General features: G+C 46.5%; 1 protein-coding gene across 1 annotated transcript; it reads left to right on the plus strand.

Moving 5' to 3' along the window:
- The first annotated feature begins 653 nt into the window (after nucleotides 1-653).
- TGM7 (transglutaminase 7) lies at nucleotides 654-22,808 on the plus strand. The gene is made up of 13 exons (XM_069460904.1): nucleotides 654-663; nucleotides 8,272-8,454; nucleotides 8,925-9,170; nucleotides 10,066-10,184; nucleotides 11,821-11,949; nucleotides 12,034-12,211; nucleotides 14,295-14,433; nucleotides 15,813-15,916; nucleotides 16,343-16,585; nucleotides 17,956-18,282; nucleotides 18,661-18,821; nucleotides 22,090-22,223; nucleotides 22,468-22,808. Exons 1-13 carry the CDS (start codon nucleotides 654-656, stop codon nucleotides 22,625-22,627), a joined length of 2,133 nt encoding a protein of 710 aa, XP_069317005.1. The 3' UTR covers nucleotides 22,628-22,808.
- Nucleotides 22,809-23,743: the final 935 nt, after the last annotated feature.

Consider the following 23,743-nt stretch of genomic DNA (forward strand, 5'->3'; position numbering starts at 1 on the left):
ATAGGAGTGAGAACAGCTGCACCGTTTTTGTATCTGATTTTTCGCCCCAGTTAACACCATATCATGGGTTCCCTTTGTCACTGGAAAATTTGTAAACTTCCATTTTTACTCAGCAGCATTATAATTCACCATTCCAAATACGCCTTGTCTTCCTTCAAGACGCAATGCTCTCTGGGTCCTAATAGGCTGTGCAAACCTTTTTTCATGACTGTTTTTCTATGGCCTTCCCCAGGGCAGCTCTGTTCCTTCCTCATCCCTGTCTCAGTACCAACACTGTCGGTGGATGCCAGACCGGAGCTGGCTTAGATCGAATTGGGTCCCAAGCCTTAAAGCGACCGAGGTACAAAGGGACAGATTCAAACAAAGCTTTGCCTTCCACATCACTCGGGAGTCTTCTCAGCTTAAAAAGGAGGCCACAGAAACAAATCCCTCAGCAAGTTTTTTAAAGGCTTAAGCCAGAAGCTAAGATGCACCCGGAACAAGGGGAAATTTAAGAGGAGTAGGGGGAGGAGGAGGAAGTGGCAGCCCCACCCAACTCAGGGATGGAAGGGAAGGTTCTAGTAGGATGACTGTAAATGCTCAGAGAGGCAATTAGATCTAGAATCTTAATGCTGACTAGTTGAAGGGACTTGGCTGACAGGAGGAGGAGGGAGATGGATCCAGGTGAGTATTGGGAATTTATTCAACTTTTCTGCGGTGCTAAGTCAAGAGAGGCGAGAAGTTTGGAGAGGTTAGAGGGTGAACAGAAGAGACTGGAGAGCCTAAATTGATGGTTGCTGGTTCATTGTGTAATCTGGCTCCTTCCTCTCATTTCCCCACCTTCACTTAGACCTTGGGGCAGAAATCATACAGCCATTCATTTTCTTTCCAGAAGTCGTGAACAATCTTTTCTTAAAAATCCTGGGGCTGGAATTGCCTTGGGAAGTCAGGGGAGGCCCACACAGAGCTTGGCCCTGTCCCCAGCTGCCCTTGGGTGCTTAGGAGGCATTTCTGTGGCTCACCCTGGAGGCTTGGGAGGACACCTCTCAGCTCCTAGACCTTCCTCTCACCCAGCTTCTCCTCTGGCTCCCAGCTCCCAACTGGGAGTTGCAGCTCCTGCCTCTGGGCTTAGGTCCCTTTTTGGCTGCCCTAGAGCCCCTGCCAGTCCTCTGCTGGGAGTGAGGAAACAGGCTCCCACAGGCTGAGACACCTGGCTGACACTCGGGGCCTGCCTGCGGGAGAGGGCACTAAACGTGGTCATCAGTTTCTTAAAATCATATTCTAAATCGTACATCATAGAGACTGTTAGAAATTAGAGATGTGACTGTTGTTTTAGTACCAGCCAGAGTATAATAGAGGAGGCTGAAGAAGTCTGCTTGTGTGCTAGATCCCAGGGTATTTTTGTGGTAGATTCTAGGGTGTCTTTTTTTCCTTGGTTATCCTTAACTAGAGTAAACCTAAAATGTTACATAATATTTTAAAATAGTATGCTTTAATTAAACAAGTAATACATAAAAATGTATGCTTGTTGTAAACAGTAAAAAATTGATACAGTGGAATTAAAAAAGTCCAAGTTCCCCTTTACATACATAGATACTCCCAACCCTGCTCCTTCCCTGGAAGAAACATCATTAATAATTTGATCAACTGCTTCCAAATAATACTGGAGTATACAAAATCATTTGTTTTATACAAATGAGATTACAAAATACATGTTATTTGATAACTTGCTTTTTAAAAAAATTTAACCATATATTTTAGAAATCTTTCTGTGTCAGTGCATACTGATTTATCAAAAATTTGTAGTAACTATAGTTTTCCATTCTGGGCATATAAGCACAATTTATTTAATAAATTTATTAATTTGTTTAGTTGGTTATTATCCCTTATTTATGGACATTTAGATTGTTTCTAATATTTTGCTGTTATAAACAATGCTGCAATGGATATCCTAGTTGATATAACTTTGTATACTGTGTAAATATTTTTATATGAATGATTTCTAAAAGAACAACTGTTGGATCAAAGGTAATATCTGCTTTAAGTTTTGATGAACATTAACTGATTTCCTCTAAAAAGTCTGTATGAATTTACACTCTTGCCATTAGTATATGAGACAGCCCATTGTCATATATGCTCAATAAAATAGGTTTTGTTATTCTTTTAAATATTTTTGAATGGATCAAAGATGGATCTCATTGTTGTTTTAGTTTGCATTTCCATGATTATAGCAAGACTTCTTCATATTTATAGCAACTTTTACATATTAGGAATATTAAACCTTTGTTACATATGAAGCAAAAGATCTAATGATTTAACCTGTGCAAGCAATCTGGGAATACTTTTCTCCTGCCAGCAACTATTTGAATTGCTGGGTACTGTGCGTAAACTATCAAACAATATAGTTAATCATATAGTCACCATCACGTGAAAATAATGTTTCAAGGTAACAACACAGTAGTAAGTGATTAACTGAATAGTAACTCAGAGTCTAAGGAATTGCAGGGTAAAAAGACAGATCAGGTGAGTCCTGGAGCTGGTTCTGTCCTGACCTGCAGAGCTACCTTAGGGCTTTTGCCCTCTTAGGCATTTTAGGATGAGGAGGTTGAGTTGGAGCTGTGGTTTTCATTGTGTTCTTTGGACCCCTAGGGCTCCACAGAGAAGCCTGGGGGTAGTCAGAATCCCTGCCTAGTTCTTCGGCCAGAGCAGCTCCTCTTACGTTTGTTTATTATGCTTTGATTTGAAGAAAGCATAGTATTCACCTACTTGGGAAAAAAATCTTGAAAACCTCCAGACCAGCACCACCAGCCAGAGGTTAAGAGCTGGGTTCTAGAGTCAAACTGTGTAGGTTTAAATGCCAATTTTGCCACTTACTAGCTAGGTGACCCTGGGCAAGTTACTCAACCTCAGTGATCATCTTTCTACACATCTGAAACATGGGGTTGATAATATCTCATTGAGTAGTTGTAGGGATTGAAGGAGATAATATATATAAAGCCAGGAGCTTAGTAACACTTAGTACTTATTAGCTAGATATAAAACTCTTGTTGCAGGTCCTAAGATATCCCCATGTTCTGAAATGCTTGGGGAGGATTTCATGGAGGAGGTGGATGCTGAGTTTTGCTTGAAGAACAGGTACAATGGAGACAGAAAGAGATTGGGGAAGGGGCAGGGGCCATCCAGAGGTGGAGCTGGGCAGGATCTAGTTGAAGGCCACGATACAAGTGAGGCAGAGTTTATGGGCTATTCAGAGATAAGACTGGATTTATATGCTGGCGATGCTTGAATATGGATATGCATAATGCTTGGCTAAGCATTATGGGCTATTGAGAGATAAGATTGGATGGACATGTTGGGACCACACTTTGAATGCTTGGCTAAGGAATTTGGACTTGAATTTTTAAGTAAGAAGACATTTTTATTCTCACACACTTAAAGAGGCACAGAATACTGCAATAATCTCATCTTATAGGAATCTCTTCATATGCTCTCACACAGATTGTACCTTTTCACATTTTTTAAAAGGGAAGAAATGAAAAAGAATGAAATATTTGTGAACGTCCCCAAACTGACAATAATAATGAGAAGTGGAAAAAAAACAAGCTGGAATAAATGCAGGAACAAAGGCAGGAAAAGGGAAGGAGCTGAGTCCATCTGGCATTTGGCAGCAGATGCCAATCCTCTCTGCCTGTTCCCTGGGAATATCTCACCGTTTGCTGTCTCCACCTGGAGTTTTCTGTCCACCCCTAGCCTGACTGCCTAAGACCTTACGGCAGACCTCGCTCCTTTAACTCACCCTGTCTGCATCCACACTAGTTGGGGCCTTAGGAAGCCCTGCAAGTCAAGCAATTTCAACAAGTAAAATTTATTAGTTCACCACATGCCCAGGAATGCTGGTCCCTTGCACACGTAGGGTGGTCCCTCTTTTCCTCTTGCCAACACCTGTGTTTACGTCCTCATCTTCTCATTAGCCTTTGGCCCAGATCCTTTCCACAGAGCTCTCACTGCCCTGCCCGCCCTTGTCTTTTTTCCCTCGGGTCTGGGCTAAATACCATAGCTGGATTAATCCTGAAGTACAGCTTTGATCCTGCCACTCCTGCTCAAAACCCTGCTTTTAATCAAGTTAACACTTTCCCCTAAATACAAAAAGAATACACGTTCAAAGCAAAAGCTTGGAAAACACCAAAAAAACTTAAAAATTTCCCCTAATTTCACTCCCGAAAATCTGTAACCTACTGATTTTTGGTCTTTTTTATTTTTCTTTTTAATATCTCATGGATTATCTTCCCATATTCTTTGTTCGTTTTTGTTGTTGCTGTTGGCGTCCTCTTTGTTCGCTACATCAGATGAGAGGAATAAAGTTTACATAGCCAACTCTTATTGTAGGACATCTGGGTTACTTTGAAATCCTTATGTGTCCATTTTTGCAAACAAATGATGACTTTCTTTGAAAAAATTCCTAGGAGTATTTATATTTCCAGACTTTCTTATGTTTTGTGATAAATACTGGTAAATTGCCCTTAGAAAGATGCTAACATTTTATCCTCCCATCTGGGATAGATCTACCCACTACTACTGAACAAAGCAGCAGCATCTTGGCCTGGGGTCAAGCCCCTCCTCATCCTGGCCCTGCCGCCCTCACAGGCTTTGCTCCCAGGTCCCCCACAGCCCCACTGCCCTCCAGCCGGGCTACTCTCCTGGGACTTCATGCACACGTGCATTGATCCATCCAGCAAACATTGCCACCAGGGAAGGCAGGAGATTGTGAAGGTCCGGGGGGCAGGCTCTGGAGCCAGCCTACCTGGGTTTAACTCCTAGCGTTGCCCAGCACCTTCCTGCATGTCAGCAACAGTATTAACACCCCCATTTCAGCGTGGTTATGAGAACATCAATGATTTCAGAGATGTAAAATGCTCTAAATGGTGCCTGGCATATAGTAAGTATCCCATGAACTTAGCCATTGTTATCTGCAATTAGGTACAATGCTCCATGCTAGGCATGGGGGATCCATGCTAGGGATGATGGCCAAGGTCTCTGCTTTTGGGGAACTAATTCTAGATACTAAGTGCTCTGCAGAAAATAAAGAGGGTGCTGTGATAGCAAGTGATCAGGGAGCGGGAGCATCGTATTCAGTGGGCAAAGAAAGCCCCTGTGCAGTGGTTACCTGTGAGCCAAGACCTGAGTGGAGAGATGGAGCCAGGCATGACAGCATGGCTGTGTCAGGGTTGGTCTCTCAGAGCACAGGAGCTTCGCATCTCAGAACTCATTGCAGGCAGACGGTTGTTTTTAGTGTCTCCTTTTTTTTTTTTAAGGACTGATAATACATTGGGATATATTTTGATCCTTTTATACCTTTGTCTTTGTATTAGTCAAACAAGTGCCAGGAGTCTTGTGGCTGGGGCTTACCTCTCCTCTTAACTCGTGTCATTAACTCTGTGGGACTATGGCCAAGTCAAGAAGGCCGTGTGGGTGCTGACGTGTTTTTACTAATTTATTCTGCTTGATTTCCTGCTTTGTTGAATCTCTTCCTGATCCTCTTGGCTTTCCTTTCCTGCTCCCTTTAAAGCCCTTCCTTTTGTTGTTTTAAGTCATTGTCTCCCTGACATGAAATGCACTTCAGTGAACCAAATGCATAATTATATTGAGTGGAATGAAAAGGAAACCTGAGTGTTTCATGGAGAATGAGTTTCTCCATGCACTGCAACCTTGGGCATCCAGAGAGGAGGACATCTTCCTGCTTCCTCTTCCCCTTTCCTTCCCCAACTGAGAGAAGCCTGGGTAAAGGGAAAATGGGGTTGGCTGCCTTAGGAACTGTGCTTTGAGCTGTGACCAGGAGCTGGGAAAAGGCGGAGGAAGGGGTCCTGTGTGCTCTTTACTGCCTCTTTTGGGTCTATGACCTTTCAGGGTGGGAAGGCCACCGGAGTTGTGTGTGGGATGGAGAGGCTTTCTGTGAAGGCTCAGTGGTCCTGGTATGAAAATTTCAGGCCCTTCAGAAACAAATAAGATGCAACCAGTTTCCAACAGGATCTAGGCCAGCTGTTTTCAAACTTTGACCGTGACCCACAATTTACATCATGACCCAGCTACATGTAAAATTATCCTTGTTCTTCCTCTGTGCCATGCATTGTGATATTTTCCATTATATTCTATTTTTCTTAGTATTTGCCACCTGTCTCTAAATTGATTCCACAGACTACTGAATGGATTAGACCTGAAGTTTAAAAAATGCTGTTAAATAACTCAAAGGCATTTTGGATCTTCTCTTGAATTTTCTGGTTCCAATAACATATCTATTTAAGTACCAAATTACATCAAGAGGCTTAAAAACTTTTTACCATTTGATCCGGTAATTTATCTTTGATGAATCTACCCCAGGAAAAATTATTATTAGGAGGGGGATCAAGGGACCATCGGGCACAGTCTGTTTTCAGCCAGACATTTGATAAATTTATGGAAAAGATGAAAATATGGAAGCTGAATTTGATTTTAGACTGTGAAGGAAATTTGAAAATACCTAATTCAACTTAATTCAAAGAATTAGATGTAGTCACAGCTGTTGAACAGCTACACCCAAAGAGTATTTCTTCTTCTTTTTTTTTTTTTTGAGACAGAGTCTCGCTCTGTTGCCCGGGCTAGAGTGCCATGGTGTCAGCCTAGCTCACAGCAACCTCAAACTCCTGGGCTCAAGTGATCCTTCTGCCTCAGCATCCCGAGTAACTGGGACTACAGGCATGCACCACCATGCCTGGCTAATTTTTTTTTTTTTTTGTATATATGTTAGTTGTCCAGCTAATTTCTTTCTATTTTTAGTAGAGACGGGGTCTGGCTCTTGCTCAGGCTGGTCTCGAACTCCTGAGCTCAAACAATCCACCCGCTTCAGCCTCCCAGAGTGCTAGGATTACAGGCGTGAGCTACCCAAGAGTATTTCTTAACAGCCAGTGTTAATCTGGAGGAAAGCTCTGACGATACTCCACTGGCCTCCGGCTTAAGCCCTGATGCTTAGAACCATCTTACTACCAATGACTTGGACGAAGACATGGAAGACAGTTTAGCCAGTCTACACATGGCCAAGTAAAGCATTTGGGTCAAAGAATTAGGATCCAGACAGGTAGGAAAGATGCAAAAACATAAAGAACCTATGTGGCAATTCAAAATATAAATGGTACAAAACCCAGCCTGGAGCGAACATGAGGTTTCCCCTGAGGTGCTGTTTAGCAGCTTTCTTGGCCTCTATCCACTAGATGTTGGGACCATTAGGGGTCTCTCTCAAGTCAAAAAGGTTTCCAGACACTGTCCAATGTCCTTCAGGGGACAAATTCCCCCTGTTGAGACCACTGAGATAAACTGATGTACTACTAGGCAAAAGACCTAATGGATTTTGTTGATAGTAAATGTGATTATAAACATTGCCAGCAAAAGTAGCAAAGCAAATGTAATCTGAGGCTGTATTAATACTATTGTTAATACTAAGACTAACTGATAATTACTGAGGGCTTACTCTGTACCTGGCACAATGCCAAGGCCCTTACACGTGTATCCTTACTTAATGCCCCAGGGATCCTATGAGGTAGGAGTGCAATTGTCTCCATTTTTCAGAAGAGGACACTAATTGTATAAGGACATTAAGTAACTTGCTTGAGGTCTCACAGGCAAGGTGGTAGACCCGGAGCTGCATCATTCCTGAGCCTGCACACGTGCCCACTGTGCAATGAGAGTTTTACAACCATGCACTAGGTGTACACATACAGTGGCACCCCAGGAAGCAGCTAGTGCCCTCCTCATAGACCTGGATGGCTGAGAAGCAAGAAATAACTTACAAGTAACTATCCTAAAGTAGGACTTGCCCTGTAGCTGAGGTTCCAGCCTCCAGTCAGCTTGTTGACTTAATTAATACAAAATTCTGGTATGTTTTTTCTTATATCAGCAGCATAATAGAGTAACTCTTAGAAGGATGTCAACAAAAGTGGTTAAAAGCATGTGGTGGCACTTCAGGGGTTAAATTGCAGTTATCTGGAATTGTTTCACTTTTGGGGACCCCAATCCTTGAGCTCTGTGGCTCCAGGTCCAGGTGCAGAAGACACCAGGATCAACCTTCCCCTTCTCAGCCAGGACCTGCTGAATTGCCCCCTGAGGCATGAAATGAGGGGGCAGGATGGCAGAAGGCCTAAAAACTGGACAGGAATCTTACCTAAGTCACGGCCAGGTGGCACAGAAATGACTGAGAAACGTCAGGGGACACCTGAGCCCAGGGAGTGGCAGCTGGGCAGTGACCCGTCCCCTTCTCTCCCCTAGTGGCCGCCTTGGAGCTCAGGTCCGTGGACCTGCAGAGTCCCAGGAACAACAAGCAGCACCACACGCAGGAGATGGGCCTGAAGCGGCTCATTGTGCGCCGCGGCCAGCTCTTCACCCTGCAGCTGGGCTTCAACAGACCCTTCCAGCCCCAGACCGACACCATCAGCTTCGTGGCTGAGACTGGTGAGTTCACCCTGCCCGAAGGCCCTGCAAGTTCCCTCAAAATGGGGGTGTTAGCAAAGTCCACCTGCAGGGCCCCTGCCTCTCCCTCTGTTCTCCTGGGAGCACCCAGGACCCTCATGCTCAGGACCCTGTAGTGCTGTTAAGGAAGGACCTGGCCAAGTCAGCACACTGAAATAGTGGCAATAACAGCCAACCTTTAATACACAACAAGCACTGTGCTAAAACTTCACATACGTTATCTCATTTAATCCCCACGACAAGACTTTCAGGTGGGTACTATTATGATCCCCATTTTACGGATAAAAAAAACGAAGGCCCAGAGATCTTGTTTGTCCAAGGACACCCAATGGCAGTAAAAGGCAAAAGGATTAGCAAGTAGTGGGAGACGGTGAGGGTCCTTTCAGTCCCCCTGGAATCATATACCACATAGATTTTTGAGCCTCACTTTGGGATCATTCTCTCCTATACAGGACCTGAGCCCTCAAAGCTGCTGGGGACCCGGGCTACGTTCTTACTCACCCAGACCCGGCACGGGAATGTCTGGAGTGCTTCTGACTTCACCACCGACTCCAACTCTCTCCAAGTCTCCCTTTTCACACCAGCCAATGCAGTCATTGGCCCTTATAATCTGAAGATAGAGATCTCTCAGGGCCAAGGTCACAGTGTAACTTACCCTCTGGGGACTTTCATCCTGCTTTTTAACCCTTGGAGTGCAGGTAGGACTTGCTCACAGGTTGTAATGCTGACCTGATCCATTGGGAAGGCTCCGTGAGGTTCCTTGGAGAAAACCCAGAAGATAAATCACTGCATGTAATATATTACCATGTGCTCGCAATAAGAATCATCTTTACAAAGAATTTTTAATGCTATGATGAGAAAATGCATGGTGTGATGTTAAGTAAAATAGCTCAGGAAGTGGAACATGATGATCCTGACTGTGTTAAATATATGTGCATAGAGAGAGCATCCAGAACATACCATAGTGTAATGGTGGGTGTCCTGAGGAGTGAGGAGTGATTTTCATTGTCTCCCTTCTGTCCATCTATATTTTTTGAATCTCTACAATAAGCTTGTCACTTTTACAATCAAGGAAATATAATATATATATATTTTTTGAGACAGGGTCTCACTCTGTTGCCTGGGCTACAGTGCCATGGCATCATCATAGCTCACTGCAACCTCAAACTCCTGGGCTTGAGCGATCCTGCTGCCCCAGCCTCCCGAGTAGCTGGGACTACATGCGAGCACCACCACACCTGGATAATTTTTCTATTTTTTGTGGAGATGAGGTCTCACTCTTGCTCAGTCTGGTCTTGAACTTCTGGCCTCAAGTGATCCTCCCGCCTTGGCCTCCCAGAGTGCCGGGATTACAGGCATGAACTACCATGCCCAGCCAAGATAATCATTTCTTAAAGTATAGATTATGTTGCTGGCCTCTAGAAAAGCACATATTAGACTTTTAAAGGGGATCCAGTCTTAATTTCTGTTGCCATCAACCCACTGACTGCTCTTCCTGTCTTCCAGAAAGATACTGTCATTACTGGTTTTTAATTTTATTACTCTATTTTCTGGTTTGGGGTTTTGCCCCCTCCACTACTCTTAACTGCTCAGAGGATGATGTCTACCTGCCAAGTGAAATACTGCTGCAGGAGTATATCATGAGGGATTATGGCTTTGTCTACAAGGGTCATGAAAGATTCATCACCTCCTGGCCCTGGAACTTCGGGCAGGTAACACTGTCACCTGGATGTGGGCCTGGGGTGGGCTCGTGAGAGCTGGTCTGTAGACAACTCTGTTAGCTCATGAAGGGCTGCTGACAGGGGCCAGGGTGTGAGGTGCTGGGCTAACTTCCCTTCCAGTGAGAGGGTGAGGAAGGATGGGGAGAGGCCTTTCCTCTTTAGTTTTTAATATTTTGTTATGAAAAGCTTAAAACATAATAAAAGTAAACAGGCTACTATAATGAATCTCCATGGACCCATCTCTCAGCTTCAATAGTGATCAGTGAGTCTTGTTTCGTCTATACTAGGGGTTTGCAAACTATAGCCCACAGGCCAGATGGGGTCTACTATCTGCTTTTGTGTGGCCCACAAGCTAAGAATGGTTTTCACATTTTAAAATAGTTGAAAAGGAATTTTAAAAGAACCATATTTTATGACATGTGAAAATTATATGAAGTTCAAATTGTGTGTCCATAAATAACATTTAGTAGAACACAGCCATGTTCATTCGTTTAGATGTGTCTGTGGCTGCTTTCATGCTACAACAGCAGAATTGAGCTGTTGAGACAGAGGCCCTGTGGTCTGCAAAGGCTAAAATATTTACTCTCTGGTCCTTGGCAGAAAAAGCTTGCCCATACCTGGTCTATACTCCTGCATCTCCCCACCTCACCACTGGATTTTTGGGAAGCAAATTACAGATACCATATTATTTAATCCAGTAATACTTCAGAATATAGCTCTAAAAGATGACTCTTTCTGAAAAACTTAACCACAATACATGATCATAACTAAAAAACAATGAACAGTAATCCCTTAATAACATCCAGTCCATGTACAGAGGAGGACTTTGGCTCTGGGCAACCTTTCCACTCTCAGTCATGGCAGGTGTAGTTTCTCTTTCCCCCCACTACCATCTCAGTCCGGTCCCCAGACTCCAGGAGGGAACAGTTGGGGGAAGCGGGGAGCCTCGCTGAGGAAGATCACTTTTTCCCCATTCTCCAACTGTGGCAACTTGTGAAATTTTTTAAGACAGGGATGAATACCCATGCATTTGGCAGCCAAAAGGACCGTGCACATGTTGTGAACATATGCTGTAAATGTGTGTCAGGAGCCTACCCTGGCCTCTCCAGGGCCTGCAGCATCTGCTCTGAGCCCCTCTGCCTGATCTCGAGACTCTCACCATCTTTTCTCTCTCCTCAAATGCCTGGCCCCACACCTATCCCTATACTTACCTGATCTTTTCCTGTTCCCACAAGTCTTCCATGTAGGAGAATAAGTCCTTGGTATCCACCATGCTCAAAGGCCTCAGGTAAATGTCCCCACTGTCCTCTCTTCCTGTCTGTTCCATCCTTCGAAGTCCATTGGCTCCAAAGCCTTCTCTGATCTCTTCAGCCAACAGGGATCTCCCACTCTCTGAATTCTGTGCGTATTTTCCATCAGAGCCACACGGTTTAGTTGTCCAGAATCTAATACATTCCCAATCAGATTTATAAGCTCTTTGAAGGCAGGACCTTGTCTTATATTTAGCAGCCCCCCCCCCCACTTCCCCACATACACACCATCCCTAAAAGTCTGTTAGTGACTTGAAGTTTCAGAATTCTAGACATTTTTGCTCTTCTCTTTTATCTCTCTTGAAATCACTTGGAAGTTTGAAGAGGACATCATAGATATCTGCTTTGAGATCTTGAACAAGAGCCTGTACTACTTAAAGAATCCATCCAAAGACTATTCGCAGCGGAACGACGTGGTGTACGTGTGCAGGGTGGTGAGCGCTATGGTGAGGACGGAAGCTTCCCGCCCTGTCTGAGAACAGTCTGTGCTTCCCAGGCGCTGTGGGAACCCACCTGTCTGTCCTTTGCAGATCAACAGCAACGATGACAGTGGCGTGCTGCAGGGGAACTGGGGCGAGGACTACTCCCGGGGGGTCAGCCCGCTGGAGTGGAATGGCAGCGTGGCCATCCTGCGGCAGTGGTCGGCCAGGGGCGGGCAGCCTGTGAAGTACGGGCAGTGCTGGGTCTTTGCATCTGTTATGTGCACTGGTGAGTGAAAACACTCACGAGTCCTTATGATAACCCTTTGAGGTCAGGCTGTGATTGTCTCCATTCAGATAAGTTAACCGTGGCTGGCCCATGGCCCCACAGCCAGGGAGGCCCCTGGGCTCCTAACCAGCTCATCGTGCAGTCTCCAGGAATCCTGCATTTACATTTACTGATGGAAAGTCAAACTGTTATAACGGTCACCTGGATAGAGGAGCTTGTGGTCCTAAAGCAGAGGCCAAATGGCTATTTTCTGCCACCTGCTCAGGCTTCTCAGCTCAAGGTGAGCCTGGAGGCAGGGGCAAGCAGATGGTCTGAGACAGCCTGCCCTCCCAAATGCTTCTCTGAGCTTCTTGAGAAGTTATAAGTAGAGACGTGCTACTTTGCTAACTGCCCTTAAGGAGCATGAATGTTTTATGCATTATCAGTTATTTACAGTTTAGAGCAAAGTTGTTGATCAGATTATCTGTGCAGATGAGGGCAAGATGGAGAGTACTGTCTCCCCTTGCAAGGCCAGAACGCCTTCCACAGGGCGCCTTGTCGCACTATGGAGGTGGATAAACGTTTGCTGAACTAACAGGTTGACTCTGAGTTGGAGAAGGAGGGAGCACAGAATGGGGAGAACAGAGACAGGCACCAAAGACAAAGTTCTAGACTTTTCTGAGAGGGGCCACATAACCTGGCAGTTATGTACAGGTGCTGCAGACAGAGAAGACGTTTAAATCTGAGCATTGAAATCAAGTGACCTCACTTTGCTCATTTGTGAAATGGGGTTGAGGCTACTCCGGCACTTAGTTTTTCCCATTTTGCCCTGGGCTGGGAAGGCCCCAGGCAGTGGCCAGGTGGGTGTTATGGAGGAGGCCTGGGATGAGTGGGAGAAGGACGAGGTCCCAACCTACTTCCACCTCTGAGCCCCTCCTGGCTCCCAGGCCCTCGAGTTCTGGGGCTGCTGAGCCCTGGGAGATCTGCCCCTGCCAAGCTGCCTCTGGCCACGTGCAGCCCAGGTCCAGCTTCTGCACCTGCTAAGGATTTGTGATGAGCCCAGCAGCTGAGCTGAGTGGACAGGCGACTGCAGGAAGGTGGCCCTCTTGGGAGCTATTCAGTGAATCAAAACAAAAGATTGGTTACTCTCAATAGTCCTTTTGCTTTTCAGAGCATTGTAATCCTGCCAGCAGCCTCAGTGGGGGCTGTCTGTTCCTCCTGGGAAGGAGAGGGGTGGAATAAACCTCTCTTTGAACTCTTTGCCACACTGGCAGAGGTGGGAACCTAAGTACCCAAGGTCATACTTGGCTCCTGGCGTGATTTCATCTGGCTGGCTCTGGGCATGGAGGTGTGGGCGGGAGGGCAGTTATGTCAGCTTTGTGGGACTAGCTCTGTGAAATCTTAACTCAGCTTTAAAAAGCCTTAGTAGCACTATCCTGACAAGTCACAAGGGGGAGCTGCTGCCTTATTAAAGATGGTCGCTGCCTCTGGTATGTGGTTTCCCCTTGTCTATGATGTCTTCCTCTTCAGTCTCTAGAAGTCTAGCCTACCCTTCTATCAATTCTCTAATTTCTTTCTTGCTTCCCCCGTAACTCTCGTCTTTAAATAGAATTACAGATCCACAATTCCAGAACTGAAAATCATCTGGTCTCACTCCTCATGTTGTTATACACAAGGAAACTAAGGACCAGAGAAATTAAGCCACTTACCTCAAGTCACACAGCTTCTCATTTGAAACTGGCCACAGCATAGGGCTAAAGTTTTTAAAATTTTCTTCCTAATTATCAAAAATTTTTGGTTCTGCTTTTAACTTGGAAAGCTGCCAAGTGGGAAAAGCCCTAAATGATAAATTGAGTTGTTAACTGTTGTTTTAAATGATCCTCAAATGACTTCTTTTTTCCTTGTGGGATAGAGACCATGGATGGTGGGCAGCAGGGTTCTGGGCCCAGGTGCAGTGCTCTGGGAATAAAGAAGTTACAGGTGTAAATCTGCAAGAATCTTGGCTTCTTTCTCTCCTCCAGCTTAAGTTAGAAATTACGCATGGAAAACCAATAATTCTGCTTGAAATGAACTCAGTGATTCTCTGTTCTTTTTTTCTCTTTAGTAATGAGATGCTTAGGTGTTCCAACTCGTGTCATTTCCAACTTCCGTTCTGCACACAATGTGGATAGAAATTTGACCATCGACACCTACTATGACCAAAATGCAGAGATGCTGCCAACTCAGAAACAAGACAAAATATGGTGAGGGGCTTTGTCTTGAACAGATCTGTCTATCCCAGACAGGGCAGGAAAACCTTGACCTGGATCTCTCTGGCTGTTGAGGCAATACGGCCCTGTGTGTAGCTGCTGACGCTTGGAGGACAATGCCCAGCCCAGTAGGCGGTTCTGGCTAACTAGATCATCAGGTCAAATTCCCTTCAGAGGTAGAAGACAATGTCATAGCATTCTGAAGCCTCGACCAATAATTTGCTCTGTGTCTTCTGAACACTGATGTCAAAAATCCTTATTCATCTTACTCTTCCTTCTCTGAGTCTTTCTGTTCGTACCATTCTGTTTCCCTGTCCAGGGCAGGGCCGGGCCTTGCTGCCCCCGTAGTCCTCCTCTAGTCACTCGTGCCTTCTCCCTCCCCTGCCTCACTCGCTCTCTACCTGCCTCTGTATGTGTGTGTATCTCTGCTCTCTTTCCCTGGTTCCTTTCTCCTCCTCTGCTCTACCCCAGATCCAAATCTGGTTTTCTGTTTTTCCTTGTCCAGCTGGTTTCCAGTGAGACTCTCTGAGTTGCACAAGAACTAGTGGCTGTGCTTGGAGCCCCCTCCCTGTCTGGGCTTCGGTGTCCTTGTCTGTAAAAGGAAGATAGTGTCTACTTCACAGGGTTGTTAGGGCAAAATGAGAGAAAGGCAGGCGAGCAGGGGTTTTCAACCTGGGATCCACACATACTCTCCTAGAGGGCTGATTCATCTCTGACTCAAGAGGCAGTGGTAGATGGGAGAAGGATATAGCACCTATGTAGAATTCTGCCTGGGAACGCACAGCCTGAATCTAATCAGGAGGAAACATCACACAAGCCCCAAGCGGGGCCCTCTCTGGTATAAATAAATACATACATACACAGGGTTTTAAAATGTCAGTGTAACAAAAGGAAGAAAGGCTGAGAACTGTTCCAAGATCAAAGGAGACTAAAGATACTGAACAACTAAATGCAGTGTGTGATCCTAAACTGAATCCTGTACTGGGGTGAGACAAGGATGCTATAAAGGACACTATTAGGTCAAGGGTCAAGATTGAAATGTATACAATAAATAGATAAAAGTATTACATCAATATGAACTTTGCTAATGTTGATTAACTGTACAGTAGTTATGTAAGAGAAGATCCATATTCTTAGGAAATACACACTGAAGTATATACATATGTACATATATCCATATTGAGAGAAAGTAAATAAGGCAAAACACTAACAACAGATGAATTGGGTATATTCTTTGTACTATTCTTGCAACCTTAAGCTTGCAATTACTTCCTAATAAAAAGAAACAACACTATAAATCCCTTAGTGTGGTGTCTGGCACCTGGCAAAACCTCAGCTAATGTGAATCCTTGCCTCCTCACTCCCGTCCGCAGGAACTTCCATGTCTGGAATGAGTGCTGGATGGTCCGGAAAGATCTCCCACCAGGATACAACGGGTGGCAGGTTCTGGACCCCACTCCCCAGCAGACCAGCAGCGGTGAGTGCTGGCCACCGTGGCAGGGCGCAGGCTCCGTGGGGAGGCCAATAGGGTGACTTACCATGTGAGCAGTAGGCCAGAGAGGAGCGGTGTCTTCCACTTCACTGCCTTCTGGAAGCCGAAGCAGAACAGCTTTGGACCAGGACTCTAACCCTGCCATCGACAGTAGGGTCAACTGGATAAGTCATGGGCCCTCAGTTGTTTCCTCACCTGTAAAGTAGGGAAGATGATAATTGCCACTCCACAGGGCGGCTGTGAGGGTTAGATGAATGAATGGGAACACGAGTGCTTGGTAAACCAGAGGGCACCCCACGGGTGAGAGTCAGCGGTCTCACTGCCCATGCCATTGCCCCACCTCCCCCACCACGACCAGCTGCCCCTGGCCCCATGTCTCCAGCCATCTTCCAACTCCCGTTGCCTCCCCAGGGCTGTTCTGCTGCGGCCCTGCCTCTGTGAAGGCCATCAAGGAAGGGGAGGTCCACCTGGCCTATGACACCCCTTTTGTGTATGCGGAGGTGAATGCCGACGAAGTCATTTGGCTCTTCAGGAATGGCCGGGCCCAGGAAATCCTGGTACACAACACCAGCTCCATCGGGAAGGAGATCAGCACCAAGATGGTGGGGTCAGAGCAGCGCCAGGACATCACCAGCTCCTACAAGTATCCAGAAGGTGCCTGGACCCTGGGGATTCCAAGAGGGGCTGGTATAGCCTCCTCTGGGCCACCTGGGGTGGCTCCAGGTCAAAACTATCACCATCTCATTACCTCTTCCTCACGGCAAACTCCCAGGGGTCTCTTCTGGACCCACTTATGTAGCCCGAGGCTAGGGTTGCCAGACTTAGCAGATAAAAACTCAGAGTGTCAGTTAAATTTGATTCCAGATAAACAAATATATTTAGTATAGTAATATAGTAATATATTTAGTAATAAATTAGTATACGAATGCCCCAAATGTCACATGCCACACTTATACTAAAAAGTATTCACTGTTTTTCTGAAATTCAAATTTAACTGGGTATGATTTTTAATACAAGTATGTTCCAAATATTGCATGCAACATACCAGACTAAAAATTGTTTACTGTTTATCTGAAATTTAAATTTAATTTAATTGGATGTCCTGTGTTTTATCTGGAAACTCTATCCCAGGGTCACACGCCATTTCCCTGTGTCCACGGTAGTAGGGGCGGCAGCAAGGGGAGAGGTGGGTGCTCGGCGGGATGGGCCCTGGGCATCCCCATGGAGAGTGCTTGGTGGCGTCAGGCCACCTGCGTACCAAGCAAGGCTGTGCTGTGTTCTAGCTGTGGAAGCCTGGACACAGCCTACCATCCCTGTGCCTCCATGTCCTCCTCTACAAAATGGGATAACAGTACCTCAGAGGGCTGTCGTGGGAGTTAAATGAATTAATGCGCAGAAAGCACTGGGCACAGTGCCTCTGGCACATAGTGACTGCTCTGGAGAAGTCCACGGTGGGGCGTCAGTGTGAATTAAGCCTCAATGTCGAGTAGCCCCCAGGGCAAGAGATGAAGCTCTGTTTAAAAGGTCTGAACATATATTTTAGAATAAGGATGAGGATGCTGGGGTGGGGGAGAGAAGCTTCTGGCTTCTATGATGATGACAGTGATGATGGTGGCAATACTGATGACAAAAAACACTGCTGAGTGCTTATGTCCAGCAACTCACTTAACCCAACTTTCCTTGGCAACTCTATGAAGAAAGCAGATACCATCCCTGGGTTATAGATGACGTAACTGAGCACTGAGAGATTAAGGGACTGTGATACAGGGAGGATTTGAACCCAGACCTGAGCAGCGCCACCAATGCCTGTGTTCTCAGCCACAACACTGCCCCCCTCCCCACACTGCGCCCCGTCACTGTGCTGTGCTCCCTCCCTGTGCTGTGCTCCCTCCCTGCACTGCTGTTCCTGTGGTCGGGGCTTCGGGAGGGGGCTGGGAGTTGCTGAGTGGCTTGTTTCCCCAAGAAGGTCTTTGGTCCTCTCCACTCCTCACCACTGATGCCTTCCTGTCTCTCCTTTACACCAGGATCCCCTGAGGAGCGATCTGTATTCATGAAGGCTTCCAGGAAAATGCTGGGCCCAAAAAGAACCTCTTCATCCTTCCTGGATCTCTTGGGATCTGGGGGTTTTGAGGGTCATCCAGTGCGGCTGCAGCTTCACCTGGCCAGGACGCCTGAGTGGGGCCAGGACCTGCTGCTGATGCTGCGTGTCCAGAGGGTACCACACAGAGCCCACCTTCAGGGGCCCATCCGACTGGTGGTGCGCTTCTGTGCACAGGCCCTGCTGCACGGGGGTGGCACCCGGGAGCCCCTGTGGAGGCACATGATGCAACTGAACCTGGACTTTGGGAAGGGTGAGTACGAGGCAGGCCTGAGAAGGCACCTACTGGGATGGAGCTTTGGGCCGTGAACAGAGCTGGGCTGACCCAGCCAGATCACGCAGAGACCCCCTCCCCCAATACATACACATTCCGGCAGTGAAGCTGCCAACTGCTGTACCTCTGATGCCATCCACCATGTGAGACACAGCAGTGAGCCCCAGGGTACTCTGTGCAGGGTAAGCACACTGTCTGTCTGTCTGTCTTTCTGTCTTTCACACACATAGACTCACACATGTATTAGCTCTCATGTGAAAACTCTAATTTTTCCTCTCTCACACATACACATTCCCTCTCTCTCTCTCTCTCTCTGACCCATTCCCTAGACTCAAGATGTTTTTCCTCTGTGCTTAGAGACACAGTGGCCACTCCTGCTGCCCTACAACAATTACAGAAACAAGCTAACAGATGAAAAGCTGATCCGTGTGTCTGGCATTGCTGAGTTTGAAGACACAGGGAGGTCCATGCTGGTCCTAAAAGATATCTCCCTGGAGCCTCCCCACTTATCTATTGAGGTAGGCATCTGGACAGAGGCGGGGGCCCAGGGGCTGTCTGACTCACCAAACCCAGGGGCTGCGTGTGCAGCAGCAAACAAGATGCTGTCCCTGCCTCAGACACCAAATTGATGATAAAGTGCAGTGCGGCGTGGTCTCCTGTGTTCCGTACAATGTGCAGGGTGGGGCATGAGGGCTTCTCAGAGGAAGTGACATTTTGTGGAGAAGCATAGGAAGGCAGCGTATAGAGAAATGAGATGGATGTGAAGGCATTTTAAGTAAGGAAATAGCTTTGCAAAGGCAAAGAGACAACAAAGGTAGTGACCAGGAGATGGAATAGAGGAGACAGATTGGAGAGAGAACATGAGGTCAAATTCTAAAGGTGACTGCTGATAAGATGGGGGTGACAAGAAAGAAGGAAACAAAGGAAAGTGAGCTCAGATTCTGAGTTCAGATGCACGAGTGGCCGGCCGGTGTGGCCATTACATAAGGCAGGAATTTCAGGTGGAGGACGGGTACATGGAAGAGGGCTTGTTTGTTCCCCATCTCCTGTTACCAGGGTTTTCCTTTCCTGAAGCCTCAACTCCCCACCTTCCTCTCCCACTATGAAAGACTTGCCCACTGCCTTTGCCAACAGCATGTCCCATCCCCACCCCAAATGAGATCTTGGCGGCTCTGTTATCAGAAATCAGCTGGCCCACCCTGTGGTTTCCACCTGGGCTCGCTGTCAGGTTGCTGGGCCAGCTGCTGCCAGGCAGCCTCCACGGTGGGGCACGCAGTGGGCAGAACTGCAAGTGCAGACACACCCACCCGAAGCAGAGCCCTGGCTGCAGCAGAATCCAGGCGCCAAGTAGCTTGCTAATTAGTCCCCGTCATTAAAGGACCTATGGTTGATTGTGTGACTGTGCTGGCTTCCACAGTTTTTGTTTTTTTTTCTTTCATTTTTTAAATTGCAAAATATTAGAGGGGTACAAGTGTTTTTGTTACATGGATGAATTGTATAATGCTGAAGTCAGGGCTTTTAGTGTGCCCGTCACCAGAGTAGTGTTCATTGTCCCCGATAGGTAAGTTTTTATGCCTCACCCCTCTCCCTCTCCCCCCTTCTTGGTTTCCAATGTCCTTTACACCCCTTTATGACCATGTGTACCCAACATTTAGCTCCCACTTATTAGTGAGAACATGTGGTGTTTGTTTTTCCATTTATGAGATACTTCACTTAGGATAATGGTCTCCAGTTCCATCCAAGTTGCTGCCAAAGACATTATTTCATTCCTTTTTATGACTGAGTAGTATTCCATGGTATTTATATACCACATTTTCTTTATCTACTCATCAGTTGATAGGCATTTAGGTTGATTCCACATCTTTGCAATTGTGAATTGTGCTGTAATAAACATTTGGGTACAAGTGTCTTTTTAATAAAATGACTTCTTTTCCTTTGGGTAGATACCCAATAGTATGATTGCTGGATCAAATGGTAGTTCTACTTTTAGTTCTTTGAAGAATCTCCATACTGTTTTCCATAGAGGTGGTACTAATTTTCAGTCCCACCAACAGTATATACACTTTCCTTTCTCTGCATCCATGCCAGCATCTATTTTTTTTTTAATAATGGCCATTCTAACAGGGGTAAATGTGGTATCTCGTTGTGGTTTTAATTTGCCTTTCCCTGATGATTAATAGCATTTTTTTCATATGATTGTTGGCCATCTGTCTATCTTCTTTTGACAACCTTCTATTCATGTCTTTTGCCCACTTTTTAATGGGGTTATTTGTTTTTATCTTGCTGATTTGTTTGGGTTCTTTGTCGATTCTGGATACCAGTCCTTTGTCAGATGTATAGTTTATGAACATTTTCTCCCATTCTTCAGGTTGTCTATATACTCTGTTGATTATTTCCCTTGCTGTGCAGAAGCTTTTTAATTTAGCTAAATCCCATTTATTTATTTTTGTTGTTGCTGTATTTGCTATTGGGGTCTTAGTCATAAATTCTTTGCCTAAGCTGATGTCTGAAAGAGTTTTTTCTAGAATTTTTATGGTCTCAGGTCTTACATTTAAATCTTTATTCCCCAGTTATTTTAACCTGCTCTACTTTGACACCCTCATTAGGGCACATGGGACTTGGTTCTTTTGTTTGAATTCCAGCTAAGTCAGGGTGAGTGCCTCCTTCTCCTTGGATCTCTGGCCAAGCCGGAACATGCCCCTAGTATGATCTGGGTGGTCAGAGCTCATTTCAGTTTAACACACATTTACCAATGTCCATCATTTGGCCGGCACTGTGCTGGGCACAGGGGCTCCAGAAGCGAGCAGGACAGGATCCCTGCCTGCTGCTCACAGGCCATGGCTATGCCGCCCCCATGACACAGACCTCACAAGTGAGGCACTGAGCAATCTTCTGCTGATGTATATGAAGACACAGCAATGTGGGGGAAAGATCTTGGTCTGGGGTCTGGGACACCTGGGTCAGGTCCTGGCTCTGCCATTGTTTTCTAACTGCAGAAGCAAAAGGGTGGAATGACATCATTGATGGCATATGGGTGGCACACATGACACCACTTTCTTATCCCATGCCTGTGTCAGACATTACTAATCAATCATGATTCTCTCACTGACTCTGGATTTGTTGTCAGGATCCTTTTTAACACAGCCTTTCTAATAGCCATCACTGATCAGAGCTGGCGCTTCATTTGAAAGTTAGTGGGCATCTTGAACCAGACAATAGGAAGGGAAACAGGTTTCAACTTGGTGCCAATTCATGACTAATGGTGGCTTCTTGAAGTATTGTGACCTAAGATAGTCAGTATATGTATTGTTGTTTTGTTTTGTTTTGTTTTGTTTTTGAGACAGAGTCTCACTCTGTTGCCCAGGCTACAGTGCCATGGCATCAGCCCAGCTCACAGCAACCTCAAACTCCTGGGCTCAAGCAATCCTCCTGCCTCAGTCTCCCGAGTAGCTGGGACTACAGGCATGCGCCACCATGCCCGGCTAATTTTCTATTTTTAGTAGAGACAGGGTCTCACTGTTGCTCAGGCTGATCTTGAACTCCTGACCTCAAGTAATCCTCCTGCCTCAGCCTCCCAGAGTGCTAGGATTACAGGCATGAGCCACCATGCCCGATATGTGTTAATATTAAATAGTGTCAGGTCATATTCTTCTCTCCCAACTGTAGCATTTTAGCTCTAAGTAGCAGACCCTGGTGGTCACCAGAGGGATAGGGAGGTAGGTAACTGAATCGGAGTGCAGAAGTGAGGGCAGCAGCCCACGGTGTCTCTGTCTTCTCTCCACACAGGTGTCTGAGAGGGCTGAGGTGGGCAAGGCGCTGAGAGTCCACATCACCCTCACCAACACCTTAACGGTGTCTCTGCGTAACTGCACGATGGTGTTGGAGGGAAGTGGCCTCATTGATGGACAGATAGTAAATAAGTAAGTGACACCACTCATCTACCTTGCCCATGCTGGTCTCTGATAAGGGGTGCCTCGTGGGGTCCTATGACCCTTCTCAGTCTCCTGAAAGGTGCCTTCTGGCCCCACTTTCCCACCCTCCTCAGCAAAGGTTGAGCTGGGTGGTGTTGGGGAGTGGGAGGTACGTACCCACCGAGAAGAGAAACAGAGCACCCACCCAAGCGGTGACCCCTCAAGGCTCTGACAGTCTCTTTTTGACTTTCAGCCTTGGGACTCTGATGGCTGAACACACCATCCAAATTCAACTGGATCTCTACCCCATCAAAGCCGGACCCCGTCAGCTACAAGTCCTCATCAGCAGCAACGAGGTCAAGGAGATCAAGGGCTACAAGGACATCCTAGTCACCCAAGCTAGAACTTCCTGAGCCTCCTGCTCCTGGTGCCCTTTCCAGCACCTTTGGCCCTGCCATCCTCTTTCCTACTCCTGAATATGTTGTCCTTGCTCCACCTCTGTCCTCTCCCCAGACTGCCTGGGACTGAATGAAGCTCTCTTAGAACCACTGTGCACTCTGGGAAGAGACAATAAAGACATCTTTATTTATCACCCACATTCTCACTCCTGTGCCGACAAACCACTTACTGCTATTGGCTGGTCCTCTTGGCCTGGCTGCCAGCTATGTGGCTGGGCCCTGCCTGCTCCTCCTATCCTCCCTCTCCTCCTTTAAGGGCCTCAACCACAAATCAAGCCTGCCACCATGGCCTCTAAAGCAGCCTCTCTAGACTGCAGGATCCCAGGTCTCTCCATTTAAGTTGTCTTAGTGAGACTGCAGGCCTGGGGAGGGCAGCCCAGATGTGCTGGGGGACAGCGACTGCAGTGCCATCGCCACCGACTACCCAGAAGCTGCCTAGCAGGACTTTTCTGCTGCCGCCTAGAGCATCCCAGGAGGGCTGGACAGCCACCTTTCCACGCGTATTCACTCAACAAACATTACCTGAGGTCCCACTCCTAGTGGGCCCAGGATGGCCGGAGCCACTCTCGTATTTTTTTCCCCTGTGGTTACCAGAATCATTCCTGCTTATTCTAGATGATTTGGAAAGAACCAAAAGGTGAAAAGAAACTAAAGAAAAATCACCAATAGCTCCCTCATCCCAGAGGAAATCTCTGCTAACATTTTGCAATACATCATTCTGGTCTTTTCCAACTCTCGTGTTTTCCTAAAGTCATGGTTGTAAATTGATCCATCTCCATCACAGATAATTCAGAAAATCCAGAAACACAGAAAAGGAGAGCACTTCCTGTTGGTTTTCAGGCATGGGCCCTTTGTCCTCATCCATTCCTCAGGTGCTCCAGGGCTCATTTCCCCCCCTCCCCCTCCCCCTCTTCCCCTCCCCCTCCCCCTCTTCCCCTCCCCCTCCCCCTCCTCTCCTCCTCTTCTCTCCTCCTCTCTGTTGTGATATTTGTTTGCTTGCTTTTCCCATCTTCCTCCCCTCCTCCCCCTTCTCCCTCCCTCCTCTTTTTCCTTTTCTCTTCCTCTTCCTTC

This window comes from Eulemur rufifrons, chromosome 2 (genome assembly GCF_041146395.1).
Source record: "Eulemur rufifrons isolate Redbay chromosome 2, OSU_ERuf_1, whole genome shotgun sequence".
Taxonomy (NCBI): Eukaryota; Metazoa; Chordata; class Mammalia; order Primates; family Lemuridae; genus Eulemur; species Eulemur rufifrons.